General features: G+C 41.0%; 1 protein-coding gene across 6 annotated transcripts in view; it reads right to left on the bottom strand.

The window, feature by feature from the left end:
• LOC137323640 (growth factor receptor-bound protein 14-like) overlaps window positions 1-26,051 on the bottom strand; it is a 248,495-nt gene that overhangs the window by 197,599 nt on the left and 24,845 nt on the right. For all 6 annotated transcript variants that reach the window (XM_067987366.1, XM_067987364.1, XM_067987362.1 and 3 more), the window contains exon 2: window positions 22,878-23,082. In XM_067987366.1, coding sequence (XP_067843467.1) covers window positions 22,878-23,047 — 170 coding nt within the window. In that variant the 5' untranslated portion in view covers window positions 23,048-23,082. The remainder of the gene's footprint in view (window positions 1-22,877; window positions 23,083-26,051) is intronic.

Here is a 26,051-nt window from a genome sequence, read left to right as displayed (position 1 = left end):
ACGACTGAGCATCCACAGCCCTCTGGAGTAGAGAATTCCAAAGATTCAGAACTCTCTGAGTGAAGAAATTTTTCCTTATCTGTCGTAAATGGCCGACTTCTTCCCTTGAAACTGAGACCCCTAGTTCTAGACTCTCCAGCCAGGGAAACAGCTTCTCACCATCTACCCTGCCTCTAAGAATTTTATACGTTTCAATGAAATTACCTCTCATTCTTCTAAACTCCAGAGAATATAGGCCTATTCTACTCAATCTCGCCTCATAGGACAACCCTCTCATCCCAGGATTCAATCTAGTGAACCTTTGTTGCACCCCCTCTAAGGCAAGTATATCCTTCCTTAGGTAAAACTGTACATAGTACTCCAGATGTGGTCTCATCAGTGCCCCATATAATTGCAGCAAAACCTCTTTACTCTTATACCATTTACTTTCCTAATTGCTTGCTGTATCAGCATGTTAACTTTCTGTCATTCGTGCACAAGGACACCCAAATCCCTTTGAATACCAACATTTCTTAATCTCTCACCTTTTGAAAAATATTCTGCTTTTCTATTCTTCCTACCAAAGTGGATAACCCCACACTTCCCCAAATTATACTCCATGTCACCTTCTCAACCACTCACTTAACCTGTCTATATCCCTTTGCAACATCTTTGCATCCTCCTCACAGTTTACTTTCCCAATTGTAAACAATTTTACAACACCAAGTTATAGTCCAACGATTTTATTTTTAATCCCACAAGCTTGTGGGATTAAAAATAAAATTGTTGGACTATAACTTGGTGTTGTAAAATTGTTTACAATTGTTAACCCCAGTCCATCACCGGCATCTCCACATCTTTACTTTCCCACTTAGCTTTGTATCATCAGCAAACTTGGACACATTACACTTGGTCCCCTCATCAAAGTCATCAATATATATTGTAAACAGCTGAGACCCAAGCATTGATCCTTGCGGCACCCCACTAGTTACAACCTGCCAACTTGAAAATGGCCTGTTTATTCCTACTCTGGTTACTGTCCATTAACCAATCCTCAATCCATTCTAGCATATTACCTCCAATCCCATGAGCCCTAATCTTGTGTAACAACCTCCTGTATAGCACCTTATCAAATGCCTTTTGAAAATCCAAATATACTACTTCCACTGGTTCCCCTTATCTACTCTGCTAGTTATACCCTCAAAAAATTCTAATAAATTTGTCAAACACGATTTCCCTTTCATAAGTGTTGACTCTGCCTAATCATATTATGATTTTTTAAGTGCCCTTTTACTACATCCTTAATAATAGATTCTAGTATTTTCCCTACTACTGATGTCAGGCTAACTGGCCTATAGTTCCCTGTTTTCTCTCTCCCGCCTTTCTTGAATAGCGGGGTCACATTTGCTACCTTCCAATCCATTGGGACCATTCTAGAATCTAGGGGATACTGGAAGATCAAAACAAGTGCATCCACTATCTCTGAAGCCACTCCTTTTAAAACCCTAGGATGTAAGCCATCAGTTCCAGGGGATTTGTCAACTTTTAGTCACAGTACTTTTTTTTTACTAATCTTAATTACTTTAAGTTCCTCACTAGACCTTTGGTTCCCCACTATTTCCAGTATGTTTTTTGTGTCTTCTACTGTGAACACAGATACAAAATATTTGTTTAATGTCTCTGCCATTTCCTTATTTCCCATTATAATTTCTCCTGTCTCTGCCTCTAAGGGACACATGTTTACTTTCGCTAATCTCTTCCTTTTTACATACTTATGGAAGGTCTTACTATCTGTTTTTATATTTCTTGCTAGCTTACTCATATTCAATTTTCTCCCCTCTATCAATTTCTTGCTCATCCTTTGTCGATTACTAAAATCCTCCCAAACCTCATCTAAAATGGCCTGTTCCCTTGTTGGTTCCTCGACATATTGTTCTAGAAAACTGTCTCGAATGCATTCCATGAACCCGTCCTCTATTCAAACTCTAAAGTAGATTGGCTGCAGGTAGGATCAAGGATTTGTGGGCCTTTTGATCATGTGATATTCCATACAGTTTAAGAATGTTCTCATGTACTGTGAATAAACAATATAATTATTTATATATTTAGCAGCAGGTGGATGAAATGTAGCAACTGACAGCAAAATAATAGTTCTTTTGCAATCATTTCAGCAATAGGAAAGTGAAGTCAATATGTTACATTTCAATATTTTTTGACCATTTTTTCACAGAAAAGATTTGTGAAAAGAATTATTTTAAAGCAAAGCGTATTCAGAAGTTTTAAAATAAGCTCAGAGACTAAATGTGGATGAAATGCTAATAAGCTAAGCTTTGTTGTTGCTTCCTCAAAAGATAAGCCGTTCATTAGTCTGTCTCGGTAACTGGTACACCTCTCACTCTTTAAGTCTCTGATCCCAGGGCTCTTCCCTTCTGGCTATGAATAGAGGGTGATAAAAACAGAAAGTCAAGTTTTAAACCAAAATCTTTGAGGGTAAGCTTTGGTCAAGCATGTTCATTATTTTATTCTGCAGAAAAAAATATACTGATTGAATCTGATAACTGTTCCTCCATATGTTCACTTGCTATGAAATAAAGCAATCTGGCATGTCTTACCAGGTGTTTTCTTGGTCCAATTTCAAAGAGATTGAAGCAGCATTTGTGCAAAAGGCACAAGTTTCCAGTTCAGATTAAAAGGAGATACAATTGTTGCTCCTCTGGACTATGCTGTGATATGGTTAGATATTGGGAAGTACGGATAGGCCCCTAAGATGCTTAGATCACTTTCGGGAATAACCAGCACTGCTGTACCCAAGAGAATATCTAGGGTAAGACCCGAAACTTGTAACACAGGTATGAAAAAATTGATAAGTAAATGTAAAAAAAGTGAAATGAACCACTACAAATTAATCCAACTTTAGTTCAGTGTAACCCCTTCTTGAAAATTCAACTGGTGTTACAATTAAGGATTTTGCTCAATACTACTCATTGTATTTATAGCGGAATGTATATCAAAGCCTTCATGAACTGAAACTTGCATCTTATTGACCACCATGTATAGATTAGCATGTCCATAATTGTAGTGAACCATTTTTACTAGAGAACATATGGGATGACCATTACATTGTCACCTCCAAAGGTGAAATTCAACACATCACCGGGTCAATATGAACAGACTAAAAACATATTTATTTATAGCTGGGATAGAAGCAAAAAAAATAGCAAGTCACAAAAATACAATAATCAAACTTACATAGTATATGAACTGATCAAACACAAGTGTCCAAAATTCTTGATAAGAATTTATTGAAATGAAGTTCAGCAGTCTCTGATGGTAAGGTATATGGGGGACTAACAGCTCATGAAGTTAATGGCCCGGAAATTGCACTATGTGGCAAATGAACTTCAGCTGCAACTTGTTAGTTATAAACTCACCATAAATTATCCGACGAGCCACAGCGAAAAATCGCATAGACCTCCTCAGAAGACTAACACGGGACGCAACCAACAGAGTACCCTTCGTCGTCCAGTACTTCCCCGGAGCGGAGAAACTACGCCATGTTCTCCGCAGCCTTCAACATGTCATCGATGACGACGAACACCTCGCTAAGGCCATCCCCACACCTCCACTACTCGCCTTCAAACAGCCACCCAACCTCAAACAGACCATCGTTCGCAGCAAATTACCCAGCTTTCAGGAGAACAGCGTCCACGACACCACACAACCCTGCCACAGCAACCTCTGCAAGACATGCCAGATCATCGACACAGACACCACCATCACACGAGAGGACACCACCCATCAGGTACATGGTTCATACTCCTGTGACTCGGCCAACATTGTCTACCTCATACGTTGCAGGAAAGGATGCCCCGGAGCATGGTACATTGGCAAGACCATGCAGACACTGCGACAACGGATGAACGGACACCACGCAACAATCGCCAGACAGGAAGGTTCCCTCCCAGTCGGGGAACACTTCAGCAGTCAAGGACATTCAGCCACCGATCTTCGGGTAAGCGTTCTCCAAGGCGATCTTCGAGACACACGACAACGCAAAATCGTCGAGCAGAAATTGATAGCCAAGTTCCGCACCCATGAGGACGGCCTCAACCGGGATCTTGGGTTCATGTCACGCTACACGTAACCCCACCAGCGAAAAAAAGTTATCTGTTTTTAACACAACGGGTCATTCTCTGTCTTTCTCTTCCTTTCGGATGTTTCTCTCCCTCTGTTTTGTGTTCTGGCTGTTTGTGTATTCGGTGGTCCTGTAGGTAACATCACTCTGTCTGAACACTTTGATTGCCTTGACAACGGGCAGTTGGAAAGATTATCTGTAATCACCAGGTATTGTTCTCTGAATATAAATGCGGTAACCTTCCATGGAATCCCACACTCGCTCACCTGACGAAGGAGAAAGCCTCCGAAAGCTTGTGATTTTCAAATATAACAGTTGGACTATAACCTGGTGTTGTAAGATACCTTACATAAATTATTTGCGGGCTTTTGGGTGGCAACTTGCTTCAATGGTGAACTGCAAAAAGTTCACCACCCTTTCTCGGGCTTCTGTGAGCTGAGAGAGCTGGGAAAGTATTGAACTCTCCCTCCAATCAATCAGCTTGAAGCATCCTTGACAAGCCGCGCAGAGTCAGAACCAGGAAGTGAAAGCTACAACAGTAAATGCTATGGAAAGTCAGTTAGAGAAACTGTGGGTAAGTGAGGGTAAGAAATATCAAATTAAAAGACACAGACCAAAAAAGTAAAAAAAAATATATTTTTTTTGAATAAATGTCCAATTAAAATCAGAAGTAATGAGATTTCACATTTTTAGATTTCAGTATCAGAGAGGTTGTTTAGTAGTCATTAAAACTTACCACACTATTAAAAGTTAGTTTATACTTAAAAAAAACAGCATGACTTTTTTTGAAATGGAGTGATTATTTCTTTTCCAGCTGGGCAGAAGCGCTAGTTCATACAAGTCCATTCATGCCAGCCGGCGAGATCACCTTACTGCGCAGCTTTCAAACGAGCAGGGTAAATGGTAGAGCAATTTACAGATTTCCACATTTGACTGCACACTCACCGGAACTTGCTCTTCCATTTGCCCTGAAATAACAATGAGCCCTGTTAGCATCACTGTTACTTTATGAACCATTTGGGGGTCAATATTAGTTCCCCCCCACCCCCACCAACACATAGGGCAACCCAATGAAGTATGGAATAAAGACCCCAAGATATTCAGCTAGTTCAAATAGTAACCATTTTTTTTTAACACCTGGATAGACAAGGTGTGAACAGAGGCTTTCTGGTCATCTAATAGTCTGTTTTTGAAACGTGACAGCAATTGAAAAAATACTTGCAGGGCAGTCTGAACCCTTGGTGTCAACCTGCTATTTTCTTCTCCTGGGCTGCTCTAGCCTGTTCAGATTTGCCAGCTATTTCTATCTGCCTTAGCCCTTTGCCATCTTAGCCATTCATACACTCAGTGTTTCTTAAATGTCTAATTTTTTTCTTCATGCTTCCTGTTGTCTCATGTTAATAACATGACAGCCATCTTGACTTCTCCTTTTACGCACTTTGTGTTTGTGTGTTCCCCTTCCCTTTGTGCTTTTCCTTTTAAAATGCTGTACATCTGTATTTTTTCCCCCAATTCCTATGGGTTAAACCTGAAAGATCAACTTGTCTGTTCTCCCCCCAACTGCCGACTTATCTGCTAAATATTCCTAGCATTTTCTGTTTTGTTTCAGATTTTCAGCATCTGCATTTTTAAAATGTTTTGTTTATGTAGTTTAATAAATCTGTTGGCAGTTTATACTTAAGCCATGGTCTACTAAAATGTTTATTCTACCAAACTTCTGAATTAGGTGATAGCATGAAATATAACCAGCAAGCTGAACAGGGAAGAGGGCTCACTCTTCATATCACAGACCTGGATATTGAGCAGGTAAACAGGCACACTTTGGGTCATAGAGAGCAGGGGCTCAACTATGGGAGCGGTCTGAGATACTGAATCCAAGGAAATATCTTGAGTAAGAACCTAAAACTGTGACATTGTACAACCCTCCCATACATACACCAAAAGCCACTTGGTAAGAGCATAAATCATGACCTTTTAAATTTTGTGTGTTTTATTAACATGAACAATTGTACATGAGGACTTCATATATGTATGGCACATATTCACTGATAACATCTGAAATGTGTTTTCCAGGAACCAAACACATACTCCAGGGCTATCCGCTCAGTACTATGAAGTCTCAGGAATCTCTGCTCTTTTCTCTCTCTCTCTCTCCCCTCCCCACCCCACCCCCCCAACTTCCAGTGCTACGAGTCTCAAAGCCCCCTTTCAATACTATCAAATCCTAGGATCATTTCCAGTGCGACAAAACCTCAGAACCCTTAGTGCAATGGGGTAAGCCCCTAATACCCCACCCTCTCCCTGCACTGCAAAATCCTTGGATACTCTATTCCATGCTAAGACCTCAGGCTACAAAAGCTCTATCCAACATAAATATATGAAAAATAGTGCAGGGAACACATTTCCTGTCCACAAACCTTACTTCTATTGTCAATGTTTACTACAGTAAATTGGTATGTCAAAATTTCCCATTTAATCTTGCTATGTAAAGAAAGAAAAAGTTTATTTTTATATATATATAAAAAAATAAACTTTTTCTTTACATAGCAAGATTAAATGGGAAATTTTGACATACCAATTTACTGTAGTAAACACTGACAATAGAAGTAAGTTGTTTCTCTAAAAAATAAAAAAAAAACCTCAAGGTAACTTTTGAAGTGTAGTCACTGTTGTAATATAAACTGTCATAATGTAGTTGCAAGTTCTGGCTATGAAGTAGCTCTGCAGGTCAAGTTTCTGAAGTCCCTTTCCCAACTCTTAGTTATCTTCTGCATAAAAAAAACTTTTATTCATTAATTGACCATGGTCAATTTACTAATGCAATACCGATTTTAAAGTCATATGTTCTTTACTTATTTTCATATAATATTGACAAAAGCTACATCAATTTGAGAATCAGAAAAGTAGAGTTGACTGCAGCATAGCTGTTTCTCTGCAAAATAAGCCAAGGAGCAGGGTGACAAAAGTGAAGCACTGAAGCATCACCGCAGGTGAGAGGTTGCAATTACTGTATTACCAGTTTTTCCAATATAAATGTAGGTATAACTGAAGTTCATTCAAATACAATAAATATATATTTTTATCTCTATGTAAATACAGAGTTTGGCTCACTGATGGATTCCTGGTGTCTGTCAATAGTGAGGGAAGGGGAGCAGCATGGGCCAGATAGCTTTGGCAGAGCAGGTTCCAGATCTAGCAACTCTGGTTTTTAAACTTTCAAAAAGATCTCTGCATATATTAAATTTGGCAATTTGTCATTTGTTCTTGGAAGTGTATCTCTTAAGTCTCTGTCACTCACTCTGGTCTCACTATTTAACATGTTTACATTTTCCATCAACAAAACATAAAGAAATAGGAGGAGTAGGCCATATGGCCCTCGAGCCTGCTCTACCATTCAATAAGATCATGGCTGATCTTTGACCTCAACTCCACTTTCCCGCCCGATCCCCAGATTCCCTTAGAGTCCAAAAATCTATCAATCTCAGCCTTGAACACATTCAACGACTCAGCATCCACAGTCCTCTGGGGTAGAGAATTCCAAAAGATTTACAACCCTCTGAGTGAGGAAATTCCTCCTCCCCTCAGCCCTAAATGGCTGACCCCTTATCCTGAAACTATGCCACCTAGTTCTAGACTCTCCAGTCAGGGGAAACAGCCTCTCATAATGTACCCTGTCAAGCCCTCTTAGAATCTTACATGTCTCAATGAGATCACCCCTCATTCTTCTAAACGCCAGAGTATAGGCACATTCTACTCAACCTCTCCTCACAGGACAACCCTCTCATCCCAGGAATCAATCTAGTGAACCTTCATTGCACCACCTCTAAGGCAAGTATATCCTTCCTTAAGAAAGGAGACCAAAACTGTACACAGTACTCCAGTACAATTGCAGCAAGACTTTCTTACTCTTATACTTCAACCCCCTTGCAATAATGGCCAAAACACCCTTTGCCTTCTGAATTGCTTGCTGTACCTGCATGTTAACTTTGTGTTTCATGCACAAGGACACCCAAATCCTTCTGAACACCAACATTTAATAGCTTCTAACCATTTAAAAAAATTCTGTTTTTCTATTCTTCCTACCAAAGTGAATAACCTCACATTTCCCCACATTATACTCCATCTGCCACCTTCTTGCCCACACACTTAACCGGTCGATCCCTTTGCAGACTCTATGTCCTCCTCAGCTTACTTTCTCACATAGCTTTGTATAGTCAGCAAACTTGGATACATTACACTTGGTCCTTTCACCCAAGTCATTAATATAGCTTATAAATAGCTGAGGCCCCAGCACTGATCCTTGTGGCACCTCACCAGTTACAGCCTGCCAACCTGAAAATGACCTGTTTATTCCTACTATTTTCTGTCCGTTAATCGATCCTCTATCCACGCTAATATATTACCCCCAATCCCATGAGGCCTAATCTTGCGTAACAACCTTTCGTGTAGCACCTTATCGAATGCCTTTTGAAAATCCAAATATACTACGTCCACTGGTTCCCCTCAACCTACTCTGCTAGTTACACCCTCAAAAAATTCTTTAGATTTGTCAAACACTATTGCCCTTTCATAAAACTGTGTTGACTCTGCCTAATCATATAGAAACAGAAAATAGGAGCAGAAATAGGCCATTCAGCCCTTTGAGCCTGCTCCACCATTCAATATGATCATGGCTGATCCTCTATCTCAATACCATATTCCCGCTCTCTCCCCATACCTCATGATGCCTTTTGTGTCTAATTTTCTAATTGCCCTGCTACTAGGTCTTTAATAATAGATTCCAGCATTTTCCAAACGACGGATATCAGGCTAATTGGCCTACAGTTCTGTTTTCTCTCTTCCTCCTTTCTTGAAGAGCAGTGTTACATTTGCTACTTTCCAATCCACTGGGACCATTCTAGAATCTAGGGAATTTTGGAAGATCACAACCAATGCATTTACCATCTCTACAGCCACCTCTTTTAGAACGCTTGGATTTAGGCCATCAGCCTTGGCCTACATTATCAGCTTCAAGTCCTATTAATTTCCCCTGTACTTTTTCTTTACTAATATTAAATTACTTGAAGTTCCTCACTCTCATTAGACCAATGCTTCCCCACTATTTCTAGTATATTTTGATAGGAGAGACCTCCTTAGCTTTCAAAATTCAACTTTTAAAAAGTCAAATTAGGATAAATATTGTCCATCTTTGTGACTCTCAGCTTAAGCTTTCTGAAGTTTATCAAGTGTTCACAATTCAAAACAGTAATATCTGCAACAAGTATGCAATGTCTTCCCCCCCACCCCCACCTGCATTGGAGGGAGGAAGCAAGCGGGTAGTACTGTTGTTCCAAACAGTACACAAAGTAACAGAGAGAGCAAGTGTAGTTATTAAAAAATCATGGCAAAGGAATAGGAGGGCAGCACTGGTTTGATTGAAGCTTACTTTCTTATTGCTGGTGACAGAGCAGGTTGAGGGTGGAATTCCTTCTCTGTAGTAGAGGAACAATTGTTAGCAGCTCAGGAAAATGACTTCAGCAGCTGTCAAAGGGGCTTGTGGTCATGTCTGTCTTACTTCAAATAAGCTATATTGCAAAAGTGTGTGTGTGTGTGTGAGAGAGAGAGAGAGAAAAAGAAACTAAACATGGCCTCCATCACCAAGTATAAAATACTAACAGCATTCTACAACATGGTCTGAAGCAACAAAATTATTTTTTAATTCAGTAAATCAAAAATGAAGATCTAGTTTGACAATATCAGTCTGTCACTTAAGACTAACAGCAGTTCAGAAATTTTTATGGGGTAGTTTGGTCCTGAACTGCACTTGGTGCCACTACAGAAAAGTGGAGTGCAAAATTCTGAATCATTTGCATGAAAATTACACTGCTACACCTCCTTAGTTGAAGTCAGGGCAGATAACAGAAAAGCCATGTCTTTTTAAATGCATTGTTGAGAGATTGCTACCTTAAAAGGATACAAAAGATAACTATGAAATATATAATCTTAGTTTGTTTAAAACCTTATTTTAGATGTTATAAATTTCAGTTACTGAGACAACAGGTGAAAATATGTCCAAAAAATATTGAGTGTTTTTTTTGGTGCATGAATAAGTCTCAGTGAAATATTTACTTATGATTTTTCCATTATAAATGTTGAGATTAAATGTTCCTGTCTAAAAAGGTGTTACAAGAAGTAAGTGCACACTTCATGCAAGATATTTAATATATTAATGGTTCTCCCACTGAATTGTTGACAAAGTCCCAAGTAATAATATTTCATAAGGAAACAGATATGTGGTGGCACAGTCAGAAAGTGAATCAATTAATGAATTGTTGGGTATCCTCTTGTCCTTGAAGCCCGACTATATCTATTCTTGTTATTTAATTAATTTGTAGCTGGCATGCTGCCCCAGAACCCACATACAAATATTCAGGCACATCCATTAGTGGTTGGCATGGTCCTGCTGAGGAGAGCACAAATGTATTAACTGATGGCTGGACTGGTGCCACTGAAACCTGAATGTATAAATGTGTGACATTTATTAATTTAATGAATTGTTAGCTGGTTTGCTCAATCCTGACTGCAGTATGCAAGACAGATTTATTTAATAAATTGCTGTCGGACTTACTCCCCACCACCCCTGCCCAAAGCCCCAGTATAATTGTTGGCCAGTAAATAAATGTGACTATCAAGATGCTCCTGAAGACAATAAAATTTATTTTTATATGAACTGATAAGATGCAGAGGTCCACCTAAGCCTGATTCCATTGTAGTGCAGTCACTCCAAAGATGATGAAATTTATTGAGGCCACTTTTATTGATATAAAAGGAGGAGTAAAGCCCCAAGAAGTGACAGCAGCTCAGATTGAGGAAAGGGAGACAAGGCAGCAGCAGTCAGATGCCCAAAGAGAAATAAGTAGAGAAAGAGCAGGCTATGCTACATTAAGAAAGCAGCTGGAGGCAGAGAGTGAGCTGGAAGGATTTATTTATAAAAGGTCAGCCATTGATGAAACAGAATACAAAAGCTAAACTGCATAACAGGCAAAAGAAAATGTAGGAGGTAAGAGTCAAACTTGAGAGATTTGCACCATAATCCCACTAAGCAGCTCATACCTGGAACCAGTGTATCAGGCAATTCTTTAGGTAGAGGGTTTTTTTAAAAAAATCCCAAGTAGTAAGGTTTGTGGACAAGAATATGTACCATAAAAAAAGTGTATTTATACACTTGAGGTACCTCAAGATGAAAATTCTGTCACAGCAAGCTCAGTGGAACCCTTAACCAGATTAGTTACTTTCAGACTTTGTGGAGTGTGAGATGGTGCTAGGGATTGGATCCACAACTGCACATTGGGTTATACTGTCAAGTTCATGCTCACACACATGAAAGGAGCAGGAAAAAGCCAACAGAACTAGAAAAATGACATGAAGCAAAGAAGCAATTGACACAAATCTTAATTCCAAACAGAAAACTTAGTAAATAAGAAAAATATTAAATTAAGTATTCACAGTATTTTTGAGGTCAAAAGTAATAATATTGAGGATAATATATTTATTACCATATAATTCAGTTCAACATCCAACATTAAGAACTGTATTTAACTACTTTTAACATAGGTTAGATACTTATCTTGTGAAAGTGAAGTTACAGAATTTGGAATATTTACAAGTATCAGACATCAACATCGTGGGAGCTTCAATGCACTTAGTCACCTTCAGACCACAGGATGGTTCCAACAATTCCCCCAAAATAATAGAATCAATTGAAGACAAAAAGGTCTGAACTAATATATTATGTAGTGAGTAAAATTGGGAGTCTCAGAAGTGTCTCACATCAAGCAGAAACAACAAGAAATAGGCCCTAAATTATTGCAAAACATTTTGCAGTGTGCTCATCTCCCTAAACATATGGTTAAACCCACATTGCAAAGTGCTTACAAGCACATCTAACCTTGCTGTGGTAAGCAAGGTGAAGGGATAGCACCTTTGTCCTCTGGCCATTGTGTCCCAATTATTTGGGCTGGTCTTGTGAAAGGGGGACTGAACACTTGAGCAGTGAAAGCCAACATCAGTTAACCACATGGGTCTTTATGTACTTTCAGTTTCCATACCTTCCTCAATCATGAGTTGTAAATGTTGAGATAACTAGTCTTCCTCTGAAATCAAAATGGTTGCAATTCGTGACTGATCATCCACGTAAAAGGATCTACAGTGATAGAAGGGCAAGGGTTTTGCTTAATTGATACCCGGCTGTGCATAAACTAAAGATTGATTATATAGGGCTTGTAAAGAATTTAGATCAAAAAGCTAACAGTTTTAAAACGTATGCTGATCAGTTGCTGCTGCTGCTTAAGTTTTAAAAAATGTCCTATTATTGTAATGTATATTACACAGTAAACAGAAGGCACTCCCATGTGCAAAATAATTGAATAGGGACTTGCTAAGCAATACAACACTCACCAGCCTGACTGAAGGAGATGTCTAGTCCATGTTGCATAAAATAGGATATGGCAGGCACTCTTTGCTCTTCCTAGGTTAGAATTCAGGCACATCACCATGTTGCACGACATAAATTTTTCTTAAAATTGACTTTTTGGTTTAGTATCGTGCAAATCATTAATGTGACCTTAATAATCCTAAAATGTTAACGAGACAGCCAGCACCAATTTGTTAAAAGGCAAATCTTACCGAACTAACCTGATTTGAGTTCTTTGATGAAGTATTAGAGAGTTGATGAAAGCAGTGCAATAGATGTATGTAGGGACTTCCAAAAGACATTTGATAAAATACCACAAAACAGACTTATTCAGAAAAAAGCACAAGGGATTGAAGGGATGGTGGTAACTTGGGTATGTAATTGGCCAAGGGATAGGGGGGGAAAAAAGTGAACGCATATTTCTCTGACTGGAGAAAAGTATGCAGTCGGGTCCCCCAGGAGTTGGTATTAGGACCATTGCTTTTCTTGCTATATATAAATGACCTAGACTTGGGTATAGGGAATACAATTTCAAAGTTTGCAGATGATACAAAACTTGGCAATGCAGTAAATAGAGTGGAGAGTAGCAGACACAATTTAATGCAGATAAATGTGAACTGATGCACTTTGTGAGGAACAACATGGAGACACAATATAATCAAAATAGTACTATTTTGAAGGGGGTGCAAGAGCAGAGGGACCTGGGGATGCATATTCCCAAATGGCAGGGCAAGTTGATTAGGCAGTTAAGAAATTAACCGGGTACGGTAGCATAGTGGTTATGTTACTGGGCGAGTAATCCAGAGGCCTGGACTAAAATCCAAAGTCATGAGTTCAAATCCCGCCACGGCAGCTGGCGAATTTAAATTCAATTAATTAAATAAAAATCTGGAATTAAAATACTAGTATCAGTAATGATGGCCATGAAACTACCGGATTGTCGTAAAAACCCATCTGGTTCACTAATGTCCTTTAGGGAAGGAAGCCTGCCGCCCTTACCCGGTCTGGCCTATATGTGACTCCAGACCCACAGCAATGTGGTTGATTCTTAATTGCCCTCTGAAATGGCCTAGCAAGCCACTCAGTTGTAAAATCTCGCTACGAAAAGTCATAATAAGAATAAAACCGGACGGACCACCCGGCATCGGACCACTAGGCACCGGACACGACAACGGCAAAACACCAAGCCCAGTCGACCCTGCAAGGTCCTCCTTACTAACATCTGGGGACTTGTGCCAAAATTGGGAGAGCTGTCCCACAGACGAGTCAAGCAACAGCCTGACATAGCCACACTCAGAATCATATCTTTCAGCCAACGTCCCAGACTCTTCCATCACCATCCCTGGGTATGTCCTGTCCCACCGGCAGGACAGACCCACCAGAGGTGGCGGTACAGTGATATACAGTCAGGAGGGAGTGGCCCTGGGAGTCCTCAACATTGACTCTGGACCCCATGAAATCTCATGGCATCAGGTCAAACATGGGCAAGGAAACCTCCTGCTCATTACCACCTACCGTCCTCCCTCAGCTGATGAATCAGTCCTCCTCCATGTTGAGCACCACTTGGAGGAAGCACTGAGGGTAGCAAGGGCACAAAATGTACTCTGGGTGGGGGACTTCAATGTCCATCACCAAGAGTGGCTCGGTAGCACCACTACTGACCGAGCTGGCCGAGTCCTGAAGGACATAGCTGCTAGACTGGGCCTGCGGCAGGTGGTGAGCGAACCAACACGAGGGAAAAACTTACTTGACCTCGTCCTCACCAATCTACCTGTCGCAAATGCATCTGTCCATGACAGTATTGGTAGGAGTGACCACCGCACAGTCCTCGTGGAGTTGAAGTCCCGTCTTCGCACTGAGGACACCATCCAACGTGTCGTGTGGCACTACCACCGTGCTAAATGGGATAGATTCAGAACAGATCTAGCAGCTCAAAACTGGGCATCCATGAGGCGCTGTGGGCCATCAGCAGCAGCAGAATTGTATTCCAGCACAATCTGTAACCTCATGGCCCGGCATATTCCTCACTCTACCATTACCAACAAGCCAGGGGATCAACCCCGGTTCAATGAGGAGTGTAGAAGAGCATGCCAGGAGCAGCACCAGGCATACCTAAAAATGAGGTGCCAACCTGGTGAAGCTACAACTCAGGACTACATGCATGCTAAACAGCGGAAGCAACATGCTATAGACAGAGCTAAGCGATTCCACCACCAACGGATCAGATCAAAGCTCTGCAGTCCTGCCACATCCAGTCGTGAATGGTGGTGGACAATTAAACAACTAACGGGAGGAGGAGGCTCTGCAAACATCCCCATTCTCAATGATGGCGGAGTCCAGCACGTGAGTGCAAAAGACAAGGCTGAAGCGTTTGCAACCATCTAAAGCCAGAAGTGCCGAGTGGATGATCCATCTCAGCCTCCTCCCGATATCCCCACCATCACGGAAGCCAGTCTTCGGCCAATTCGATTCACTCCACGTGATATCAAGAAACGGCTGAGTGCACTGGATACAGCAAAGGCTATGGGCCCCGACAACATCCCAGCTGTAGTGCTGAAGACTTGTGCTCCAGAACTAGCTGCGCCTCTAGCCAAGCTGTTCCAGTACAGCGACAACACTGGCATCTACCCGACAATGTGGAAAATTGCCCAGGTATGTCCTGTCCACAAAAAGCAGGACAAATCCAATCCGGCCAATTACCGCCCCATCAGTCTACTCTCAATCATCAGCAAAGTGATGGAAGGTGTCGTCGACAGTGCTTTCAAGCGGCACTTACTCACCAATAACCTGCTCACCGATGCTCAGTTTGGGTTCTGCCAGGACCACTCGGCTCCAGACCTCATTACAGCCTTGGTCCAAACATGGACAAAAGAGCTGAATTCCAGAGGTGAGGTGAGAGTGACTGCCCTTGACATCAAGGCAGAATTTGACCGAGTGTGGCACCAAGGAGCCCTAGTAAAATTGAAGTCAATGGGAATCAAGGGGAAAACTCTCCAGTGGCTGGAGTCATACCTAGCACAAAGGAAGATGGTAGTGGTTGTTGCAGGCCAATCATCTCAGCCCCAGGGCATTGCTGCAGGAGTTCCTCAGGGCAGTGTCCTAGGCCCAACCATCTTCAGCTGCTTCATCAATGACCTTCCCTCCATCATAAGGTCAGAAATGGGGATGTTCGCTGATGACTGCACAGTTTTCAGTTCCATTCACAACCCCTCAGATAATGAAGCAGTCCGAGCCTGCATGCAGCAAGACCTGGACAACATCCAGGCTTGGGCTCATAAGTGGCAAGTAACATTCGTGCCAGATAAGTGCCAGGCAATGACCATCTCCAACAAGAGAGAGTCTAACCACCTCCCCTTGACATTCAACGGCATTACCATCGCCGAATCCCCATCAACATCCTGGGGGTCACCATTGACCAGAAACTTAACTGGACCAGCCATATAAATACTGTGGCTACGAGAGCAGGTCAGAGGCTGGGTATTCTGCGGCGAGTGACTCACCTCCTGACTCCCCAAAGCCTTTCCACCATCTACAAGGCACAAGTCAGGAGTGTGATGGAATACTCTCCACTTGCCTGGATGAGTGCAGCTCCAACAACACTCAAGAAGCTCGACACCATCCAAGATAAAGCAGCCCGCTTGATTGGCACCCCATCCACCACCCTAAACATTCACTCCCTTCACCACCGGCGCACTGTGGCTGCAGTGTGCACCATCCACAGGATGCACTGCAGTAACTCGCCAAGGCTTCTTCGACAGCACCTCCCAAACCCGCGACCTCTACCACCTAGAAGGACAAGAGCAGCAGGCGCATGGGAACAACACCACCTGCACGTTCCCCTCCAAGTCACACACCATCCCGACTTGGAAATATATCGCCGTTCCTTCATTGTCGCTGGGTCAAAATCCTGGAACTCCCTTCCTAACAGCACTGTGGGAGAACCGTCACCACAGGGACTGCAGCGGTTCAAGAAGGCGGCTCACCACCACCTTCTCGAGGGCAATTAGGGATGGGCAATAAATGCTGGCCTTGCCAGCGACGCCCACATCCCGTGAACGAATAAAAAAAAAGTTAAGAAAGCATATGGGCAATGAATACAAAAACAAAGAAGTCATGCTAAACCGTTATAAATCACTGGTTTAGGCCTCAGCTTGAGTACAGTGTACATTTCTGGACACCACATTTTAGGAAAGATGTCAAGGCTTGGAGAGGGTACAGAGGAGATTCACCAGGATGATACCAGGGATGAGGGACTTCAGTTATGTGGAGAGATTGGAGAAGCTGGGATATAACAAGAGGTAAGCATCCAACAGAGACCTTATGGGTTGAACTGAGAAATAGGAAAGGATCTAAGACTACAGTGGGAATTGTGTATAGGACCCCTGGCAGCAGCTCTGAAGCGCTAGATTGTATAAATGCAGAGATTAGACAAGCGTGTAACAAAGGCATAGTGGTCTTAATGAGGGACTTTAACCTTCACATAGATTGTGAAAAGCAGACTAGCAACTGTCAGAAAGGTAGTGAATTTCTTGAGTGTGTCCAGGATAGTTTTCTATAGCAGTATGTCCTGGAGGAAAGGGGGCAAGCCATACTAGATTTAGTAATGGGTAATGAACCAGATTTAGTTAATGGCTTAACTGTACGCAAACATCTATCCAATAGCGATCATAACATGATGAGTTCAATGTAGTGTTTGAAAGGGAAAAAGAGAGTGAGTCAGCTGCTAAGATTCTAGACTTGGGCAAGGCCAACTTCAATGGAATGAGACAGAGACAGTCCACAGTAAACTGGGCAAATCTGTTAATGGGTAAAACGACTGATGATCAGTGGGAAATGTTTAAAGAAACATTTAACGTGATACAGAATCGGTTTATACCCGAGGGGCAAGAACTCTACTTGTCAAAAAAAAGCCATGGACAACTAAAGAGGTAAGGGACAGTATAAGACATAAGGAAAGGGCATACAAAAAAGCAAAAAAATGGCACAGATCCTGGTGAATGGGAAAGATACAAAGATCAACAAAGGGTCACAAAACAGATAGTAAGAGCTACAAACAGAGTGTATGAAAAGAAACTTGCAAGGGATATCAAAACCAATACAAAGAACTTTTATAGTTACATTAGGAAAAAGAGGGTGGTCAGGAGCAGTGTTGGCCCCTTAAAAACTGAAAGTCGGGATATTGTCATTGACAATGGGGAAATGGCAGACATGTTGAACAATTACTTTGCGTCAGTATTTACAGTAGAAAAAGAGGATAGCATGCCAGAAATCCCAAGAAAACTAATATTGAATCGGGGACAGGAACTCGATAAAATTAATATAAGTAAAGCAACAGTAATGAAGAAAATAATAGCACTAAAGAGTGACATCCCCGGGACCAGATGGTTTCCATCCCAGGGTTTTAAAGGAAGTTGGTGAGCACATTGCAGATGCCCTAACTATAATCGTTCAAAGTTCTCTAGATTCAGGAACTGTTCCTCTAGATTGGAAAATTGCACATGTCACTCTGCTTTTCAAGAAAGGAGAGAGGGAAACCAGGGAATTATAGACCAGTTAGCCTAACATCTGTTGTGGGGAAAATGCTGGAGTCTATAATTAAGAATAGGGTGACTGAACACTGAGAATTTTCAGTTAATCAGAGAGCCAGCATGGATGTGTGAAAGTTAGGTCGTGCCTGACAAACCGGATTGAATTTTTTGAAGAGGTGACTAAAGTAGTGGACAGGGGAATGTCAATGGATGTTATTTACATGACTGCCAGAAGGCATTTGATAAGGTCCCACATAAGAGACTGTTAGCTAAGATAGAAGCCCATGGAATGGAGGGAAAAGTAAGGACTTGGTTAGGAAGTTGGCTGAGCGAAAGGCAACAGAGAGTAGGGATAATGGGTAGGTACTCACATTGGTAGGATTTGACCAGTGGAGTCCGCAGGGATCTGTCTTGGGGCCTCAATTATTCACAATATTTATTAACGACTTAGATGAAGGCATAGAAAGTCTCATATCTAAGTTTGCCGATGACACAAAGATTGGTGGCATTGTAAGCAGTGTAGATGAAAACATAAAATTACAAAGCGATATTGATAGATTAGGTGAATGGGCAAAACTGTGGCAAATGGAATTCAATGTAGACAAATGTGAGGTCATCCACTTTGGATCAAAAAAGGATAGAACAGGGTACTTTCTAAAATGGTAAAAAGTTAAACAGTGGATGTCCAAAGGGACTTAGGGGTGCAGGTACATCGATCATTGAAGTGTCATGAACAGGTGCAGAAAATAATCAATAAGGCTAATGGAATGCTGGCCTTTATATTTAGAGGACTAGAGTACAAGGGGGCAGAAGTTATGCTGCAGCTATACAAAACCCTGGTTAGACTGCACCTGGAGTACTGAGAGCAGTTCTGGGCACCACACCTTCGGAAGGACATATTGGCCTTGGAGGGAGTGCAGCGTAGGTTTATTAGAATGATACCTGGACTTCAAGGGTTAAGTTACGAGGAGAGATTACACAAATTGGGGTTGTATTCTCTGGAGTTTCGAAGGTTAAGGGTTGATCTGATTGAAGTTTAAGATATTAAGGGGAACAGATAGGATGGATAGAGAGAAACTATTTCCGCTGGTTGGGGATTTTAGGAGTAGGGGGCACAGCCTAAAAACTTGAGCCAGACCTTTCAGGAGAGAGATTAGAAAACATTTCTACACACACAAAGGGTGGCAGAAGTTTGGAACTCTCTTCCGCAAATGGCAATTGATACTAGCTCAATTGCTAAATTTAAATCTGAGATAGATAGCTTTTTGGCAACCAAAGGTATTAAGGGATATGGAGTCAGATCACAGATCAGCCATGATCTTATCAAATGCCGGAGCAGGCACGAGGGGCTGAATGGCCTTCTCCTGTCCCTATGTTCTCCTTAGAGCAGAAGAGGTTATGGGGAGACCTAATAGGAGGTATTCAAAATTATGGAGGGGTTTTGATAGAGCAAATAGGGAGAAACTTACCTCTGGCAAGTGGGTTGGTAACCAGAGGTCATAGATTTAAAATAATTGGCAAAAGAAAGAGGGGAAATGAGGAGAGGGTTGTTAAGATCTGGAATGTACTACCTGAAAGGGTGTTGGAAGCAGATTCTCTAGGAACTTTCAAAAGGCAATTGGACGTGTACTTGAAAAGGATTAATTTGCAGGGTTATGGGGAAAATGCTGGGGTGTGGGACTAAACTGGACAGCTCTTTCAAACGACGGCCAAATGGCCTCCTTGTGTGTTAGAATCGTGAGAATCATACAACATTACATGTTAACTACTTTCGAAAATTTGTTCTCTCGTGTCAAGTTGTTTCAACCAAAATAGAAACATAAGGAATAGGAACAGGTGGAGACCACACAGCCCCGAGCCTGCTCTGCCATTCAATCAGATCATAGCTGATTTTCGACCTCAAGACTACTTTCCTGCTCGATCCCCATATCCCTTGATTCCCCCAGAGTCCAAAAATCTATCCATCTCAGTCGTGAACATATTCAACGACTCAGCATCCACAGCCCTCTGGGATAGAGAATTCCAAAGATTCACAACCCTCCAAGTGAAGAAATTCCCCCTCATCTCAGGCTTAAATGGCTGACCCCTTATCCTGCAACAATGCCCCCTAGTTTTAGACTCTCCAGCCAGGGGAAACAACCTCTCAGCATTAACCCAGTCAGGCCCTCAGAATCTAAAATGTTTCAATGAGATCTCCTCTCATTCTTCTAAACACCAGAGACTATAAACTCATTCTACTCAATCTCCTCATAGGACAATCCTCTCATCCCAGGAATCAGTGAACTTTCGTTGCACCGCCTCTAGGCAAGTATATCCTTTCTTGGATAAGGAGACCAAAACTGTTCGCAGTACTCCGGGTGAGGTCTCACCAAAGCCCTGGACAATAGTAAGACTTCCTTACACTTATACTCCAAACCCCTTGCAATAAAGGCCAACATGTCATTTGCCTTCCTAACTTTTTTTGTTTCTTGTATGAGTCTTAGAACAACATTTAATTTCCTCACCATTTAAAAAAAATTCTGTTTTTCTGTTCTTTCTACCAAAGTGAACAGCCTCACATTTCCCCAAATTATACGCTATCTGCCACCTTCTTGCCCACTCACTTAATCTGTTTATATCTCTTCGCAGACTGTGTCCTCTTCACTGCTTACTTTCCCACCTAGCTTTGCATCATCTGCAAACTTGGATACATTACCCTCGGTCCCTTCATCTAAGTCATTAATATAGACTGTAAATAGTTGAGGCTCAAGCACCGATCCTTGCGACACCCTACCAGTTCGAGCCTGCCAACCTGAGAATGACCAGTTTATCCCTACTGTTTTCTGTCCTTTAACCAATCCTCTATCTATGCTGTTACCCCCAACCCCATGAGCCCTTACCTTGCGCTATACACAGGTTGTAATGCCTTATCGAATGTCTTTTGGAAATCCAAATATACTACATCCACTGTTTTCCCCTTTATCGACCCTGCTAGTTACATCTCAAAAACTAAAATTTGTTAAATATGATTTCCCTTCCATAAAACCATGTTGACTCTGCCTAATCATATGATTTTCTTCCTTAATAATGGATTTCAGCATTTTCCCGACGACTGAATTCAGGCTAACTGGCCTGTAGTTCCGTTTTCTTTCTCCTTCCCTCCCTAATGGCTCAAATTGATACATGTTTTTTCATCAAGTAGTCTGCGGAATTTTGTGAATCGCTCTATAATCACACATAAAGTCAATGTAAATAATGTAGCTTTATGCCGTAGATGCTATTTTCTGTTCCATTGCCTGTGTAAAGTGCAGGTAGAGGGCAAGAGAAGGGGAGTTTATCTTTTTGAAGTACCACATCAGTGAAAGTGTCATACTGTTTTCTTTTTCTGTAACTGGTCACCAAATGTCCTTTACTTTTAATTAAACTAGTTACTTGTTTTAATACAATTCAACATGGCGGAGGGAAAAGTAAAATTATGAAGGCAACACAGACCATAGAAGTTAGTTTTTGAATGCAGAAAATACACTAGCATGAAAGTTCCTACAAAATTGTCAGTTGAAAATTGTTGCTTTACTAAAATAGACAAGTTAATGAAAAGTTAAGTGATACACATATATTTAAGCTGAGTGCTATATTTGGCTTATTTATTGCAGCAAGAAATAATGTAACGGTACTCAAACTATGAATAAAACCAGAATGTTAATCTTTAAATGCAAGGGAGAAAAAAAATTCATAAACGTTTAAACTGAGTATACAATGGGCTAGAAATTACTCATGTCGGGATGCTGTTCCATAATGGCGTCCTCTCTCTGCCGGTGAATCGATGGAGTAAGTTCACGAACGCGCACTGAAACTTGGAAACAGTGAACTTGCTCTCACTGGTTTGCCAGTGGTTTCGCAACTGCGAATTAAAAAAGGGGCATGCAATGCTGCAATCACTCAAATCAACGAACATTCGTAAACTTACCCATCTGCCCAGCTGGAACACTTACGTCACCAGAAAAGGTAAGCTGAAAAATACCAGCTCTACACTACTTTTTAAAAGCACAATGACGCAGAATGACTGCGAAGAAACTAAATTAGATTTTTAAAACGTGGAATGTCATATCACTAATATTTTGATTTTTTTAAATTAAAAATTTAATTTTTTAGTTTTAACTTCTGTTTTATTAAATTAAATCATTTGCTTGGCTTTTTAATAAGATGTTATTTTTTTTTTATTTACATTGAAATACAGAAGTTTACTTTAAATGAATGATTTCCACTTGCCTGCTTGTGGGCGTGACTTCCATTCCCACAGACATTGCCCATGTGAATCAACCCACGCTGTTCAGAGGCTGGGCTGATGCGTGATTTTGAAGCTTTTGAAAAGAAAATCGCGCTAAGTCTATGCCATGGATCCACGGTAAGTAAATTCGTACATTTTATTTGCAGGAACTGCTGCAAACGTTATCACTCCATGTGAACAATTTCCAGTCCAATATTTAAATGGTCACAACTGTAGGCTTCATTTAATATTCAATGCAGCTTTCTTTGTCAACCTTATTTACAAGTTCAAAGTCTCATAGCTGCTTTTTTGTTCAAAAAAGCAGCTAAGCTGGTGCAAGTGTTATGAAAACAATGGCCAGCTGCAGGCTTCCTCTTTGAATGATGTATCAGAAATGGAGAATAACCAAAAAGTGGTGTTGTTTCAAAACATTTAATAAAAGATATAGCCATCAGCCAAGGTTCAACTTTATCAAAGTAAAATTGAACATTTATTTAAATTATTGAAAATTAGTTTAGGGTACCAAACTGAGCATACCTATTTCTCTGGTGCTTGACTGTTTGCAGCTGAACATTTGGTAATGATGATGTTGCTTGTTGAGAAATCAGTCCTGGATTGGACAAATTGCTTGCAGTATTCTTGCCATTTTGAGCTGAATTTTCTCCCAAGCTCCCAATAGTTTGTAAATCATCCAGTGAAGTATTCATATTATTCCACAGGGTCTCTGGGTCCAGAGCATCATCTAACCGTAAAGAACAGAAGTGCCAATTACTCACCAGCAGCTAATGCAATTGTTAATGTCTCTGCAACTACACAGTACTTGATTGGTACATTAGGCCACATGCACTGTGCATGCCGTCCAATCCAGGAGTTTCTGCTAGCACTGTATTATGTTAGAACAATCTACCACAACAAAAATTATTTCTAAAAATCAACTAATCTGAAATCAGAAGTCTTAATTTGTGTACAAACTTGATAATATTTTCTTCACATAAAACCTCAAATCTGTTGGTCTGGCTGCATATGGTCCAGGCATACTTTCCTAAAAACAGTACCTGGAAGTCTCACTACACAAAACGAACACAAAAGGTTTCTAGATGTGGCTACACAACTTGGCTCTGTAATGAGATCTGGCAGTTTTCCAAACTGTAACCCAACTGCTTCTTTGTTATGGACTTTGCTCAGAGCTCTTAATTGAACTTTAACCTGCTAAAATTTTAGAACTTTTAAATTATACAACTCAGGCATTAGAAATATTAACAGCAAGTTGCTAAATTTAATTCAATTTTGTCTATTGTTACACTATTAATTGTTTTTGAAAGTATCTTTTGCAGAGTTTGGATTGAATTATGCAATCACAGTATAGCTGTGATATGCCAGAAACTGATAAGACCAACTCGACCCCCACTCCAGTAGAGTGAAACCTGTTGCTGAAAGTTGACGTGAACCATTATACACACTAATAAACTGGTGTTATGGGATAGTACTTTTCCATTGCTTGTAGGTGGTTTTTAAAAATTCCTTTTCCTTTCAAAATATGATATTTTAAGTTAAAAAAGTAATATGTATTTGAATATTTACAGAACTTACTAAATACACATCTTGGGAAAATAAAAAAGACAAAAAGGAAAGCACATCAAATGTGTAAGCATTGTCACTCATTATATCAGGAACATCTAAAATTATGGGATAGATCATAAAATATACCAAGAAAAAGTCCAACAAAATGCACATAAAATGCTTACAATTGACACCACACAAACTGGCTGTAAACTCCCAAGCAGCACAGGTGTTTTCTCCAAGAGCCACCTAACCTCATCTCTCGCTTGCTTCCTACACCTTCCAATATTCCTCTTTTCAAGCAATTATCTAATTAGCTTTAAAAAAAAAGTTTATGGACTCTGCCTCATCAACCACAAACATCTTTAATTCTGGCGGAAAATTTCACATTGTGAATCTTACATTTGTGACCTCATGACTGTTTCGCCAAGCAGTGGAAACAATCCATCACTGTTGACCATTTAAAAAGGTCTTCAGGGTTATGGCAGACGACACCAGGTCATCCTTTTTAAACGCAAGTGAGAAGGGCCCAAATGCTCACGTTCATTCCTAATTATAACCCTTTATCCATAGAAGCAGCCTAGTGAAAATATACCACATTTTCTATTGCTTTTATATTCTTCCAGTAATGGACTGCCCAAAAACTGCACACAGTACTCCAACTGTAGCCCAAGATCTTTTACAAGTTCAAGATACCACCCTGCATTTGTATTCTTTTCTCCAGAACAGAACCCAAGGATTCAACCAGCTTTTTATTATGACCTTATCTTTTTGTGCTGCCATCTTTACCACCACAAGTATCTGCACACTGATGTGCCTCTGCATCTCTACTCCATTTAAAAATCTTACCACTTCTTCAGGTGCATTGCCTTTCCCTACTCATATCTGTAAATATACCACATTACATTCAACAGCATAGAACCACAGAAAAGATACAGCACAGAAGGGGGCCATTCAGCCCATCGTGTCCACGCTGGCTCGAAGAACAACCAGGTGCCCATTCTAATCCCACCTTCCTGCACCCAGTCCGTAGCCCTGCAGATTACGGCACTTAAGGTGCAGGTCCAGGTAATTTTTTTTTTTTTTTTTTAAAGTTGAGGCCTCTACCACCAATTTGGGCAGCAAATTCCATACACCTACCACCCTCTGGGTAAGAGAGTTTTTCCTCATGTCCCCTCTAATCCTTCCGCCAATCAGCTTAAATCGATGTCCTCCAGTTCAACTCTCCGCTAGGGGAAACAGGTACTTCCTGTCTACTCTATCTAGGCCAATCATAATTTTGTACACTTCAATCAAGTCTCCCTTCAGCCTCCTCTGCTCCAAGGAAAACAACCCCAGCCTATCCAATCGCTCCTCGTACCTGCAATTTTCAAGGCCTGGCAACATTCTTGTAAATCTTCTCTGCAATCTCTCCAGAGCAATTACGTCCTTCCTGTAATGTGGTGACCAGACCATGCACAATACTCCAGCTGTGGCCTTACCAGCATTTCAAACAGTTCCATCATTACATCCCAACTTTTGTATTCCATACCTGGCTAATAACAGATCATTCCGTATGCCTTCTTCACAACCTTATCTACCTGTACTGCCACCTTCAGGGACCTGTGCACATGCACTCCAAGGTATCTCACTTCCTCTACCCCTCTCAATATATTCCCATTTACTGAGTATTCCCTTTTACCCTCCCTAAGTGCATTACCTCACACTTCTCCGGGTTGAACTCCAATTGCCACTTTTCCACCCACTCCACCAACCCATTGATATCTTCTTGGAGTCCACAGCTATCCTCTTCATCAACTACATGGCCAATTTTTGTGTCATCTACAAATTTGCCAATCATGCCCCCTACATTCAAGTCCAAATCATTAATATATACCACAAACAGCAAGGGACCCAACACTGGAAACGGATTTCCATTCGCAAAGACATCCATCAAATTTATCCTTTGTTTCCGGTTACTGAGCCAATTCGCCACATTTCCCTGTATCCCATGGGATGCTAAAACGAACTGAATTGTGGTCACCTTTCTGACCAGTCTGCCATGTGGGACCTTGTCAATGCCTTACTAAAATCCATGCAGACAACATCCACTGCACTACCCTCATCAATCCTCCATGTCACTTCCTCAATGAATTCAATCAGATTTGTAAG

The sequence above is a fragment of the Heptranchias perlo genome, chromosome 7, assembly GCF_035084215.1.
Source record: "Heptranchias perlo isolate sHepPer1 chromosome 7, sHepPer1.hap1, whole genome shotgun sequence".
Taxonomy (NCBI): domain Eukaryota; kingdom Metazoa; phylum Chordata; class Chondrichthyes; order Hexanchiformes; family Hexanchidae; genus Heptranchias; species Heptranchias perlo.
The sequence above is the reverse complement of the archived record's forward strand: the minus strand, read 5'-3'. Positions and strand labels throughout refer to the sequence as shown.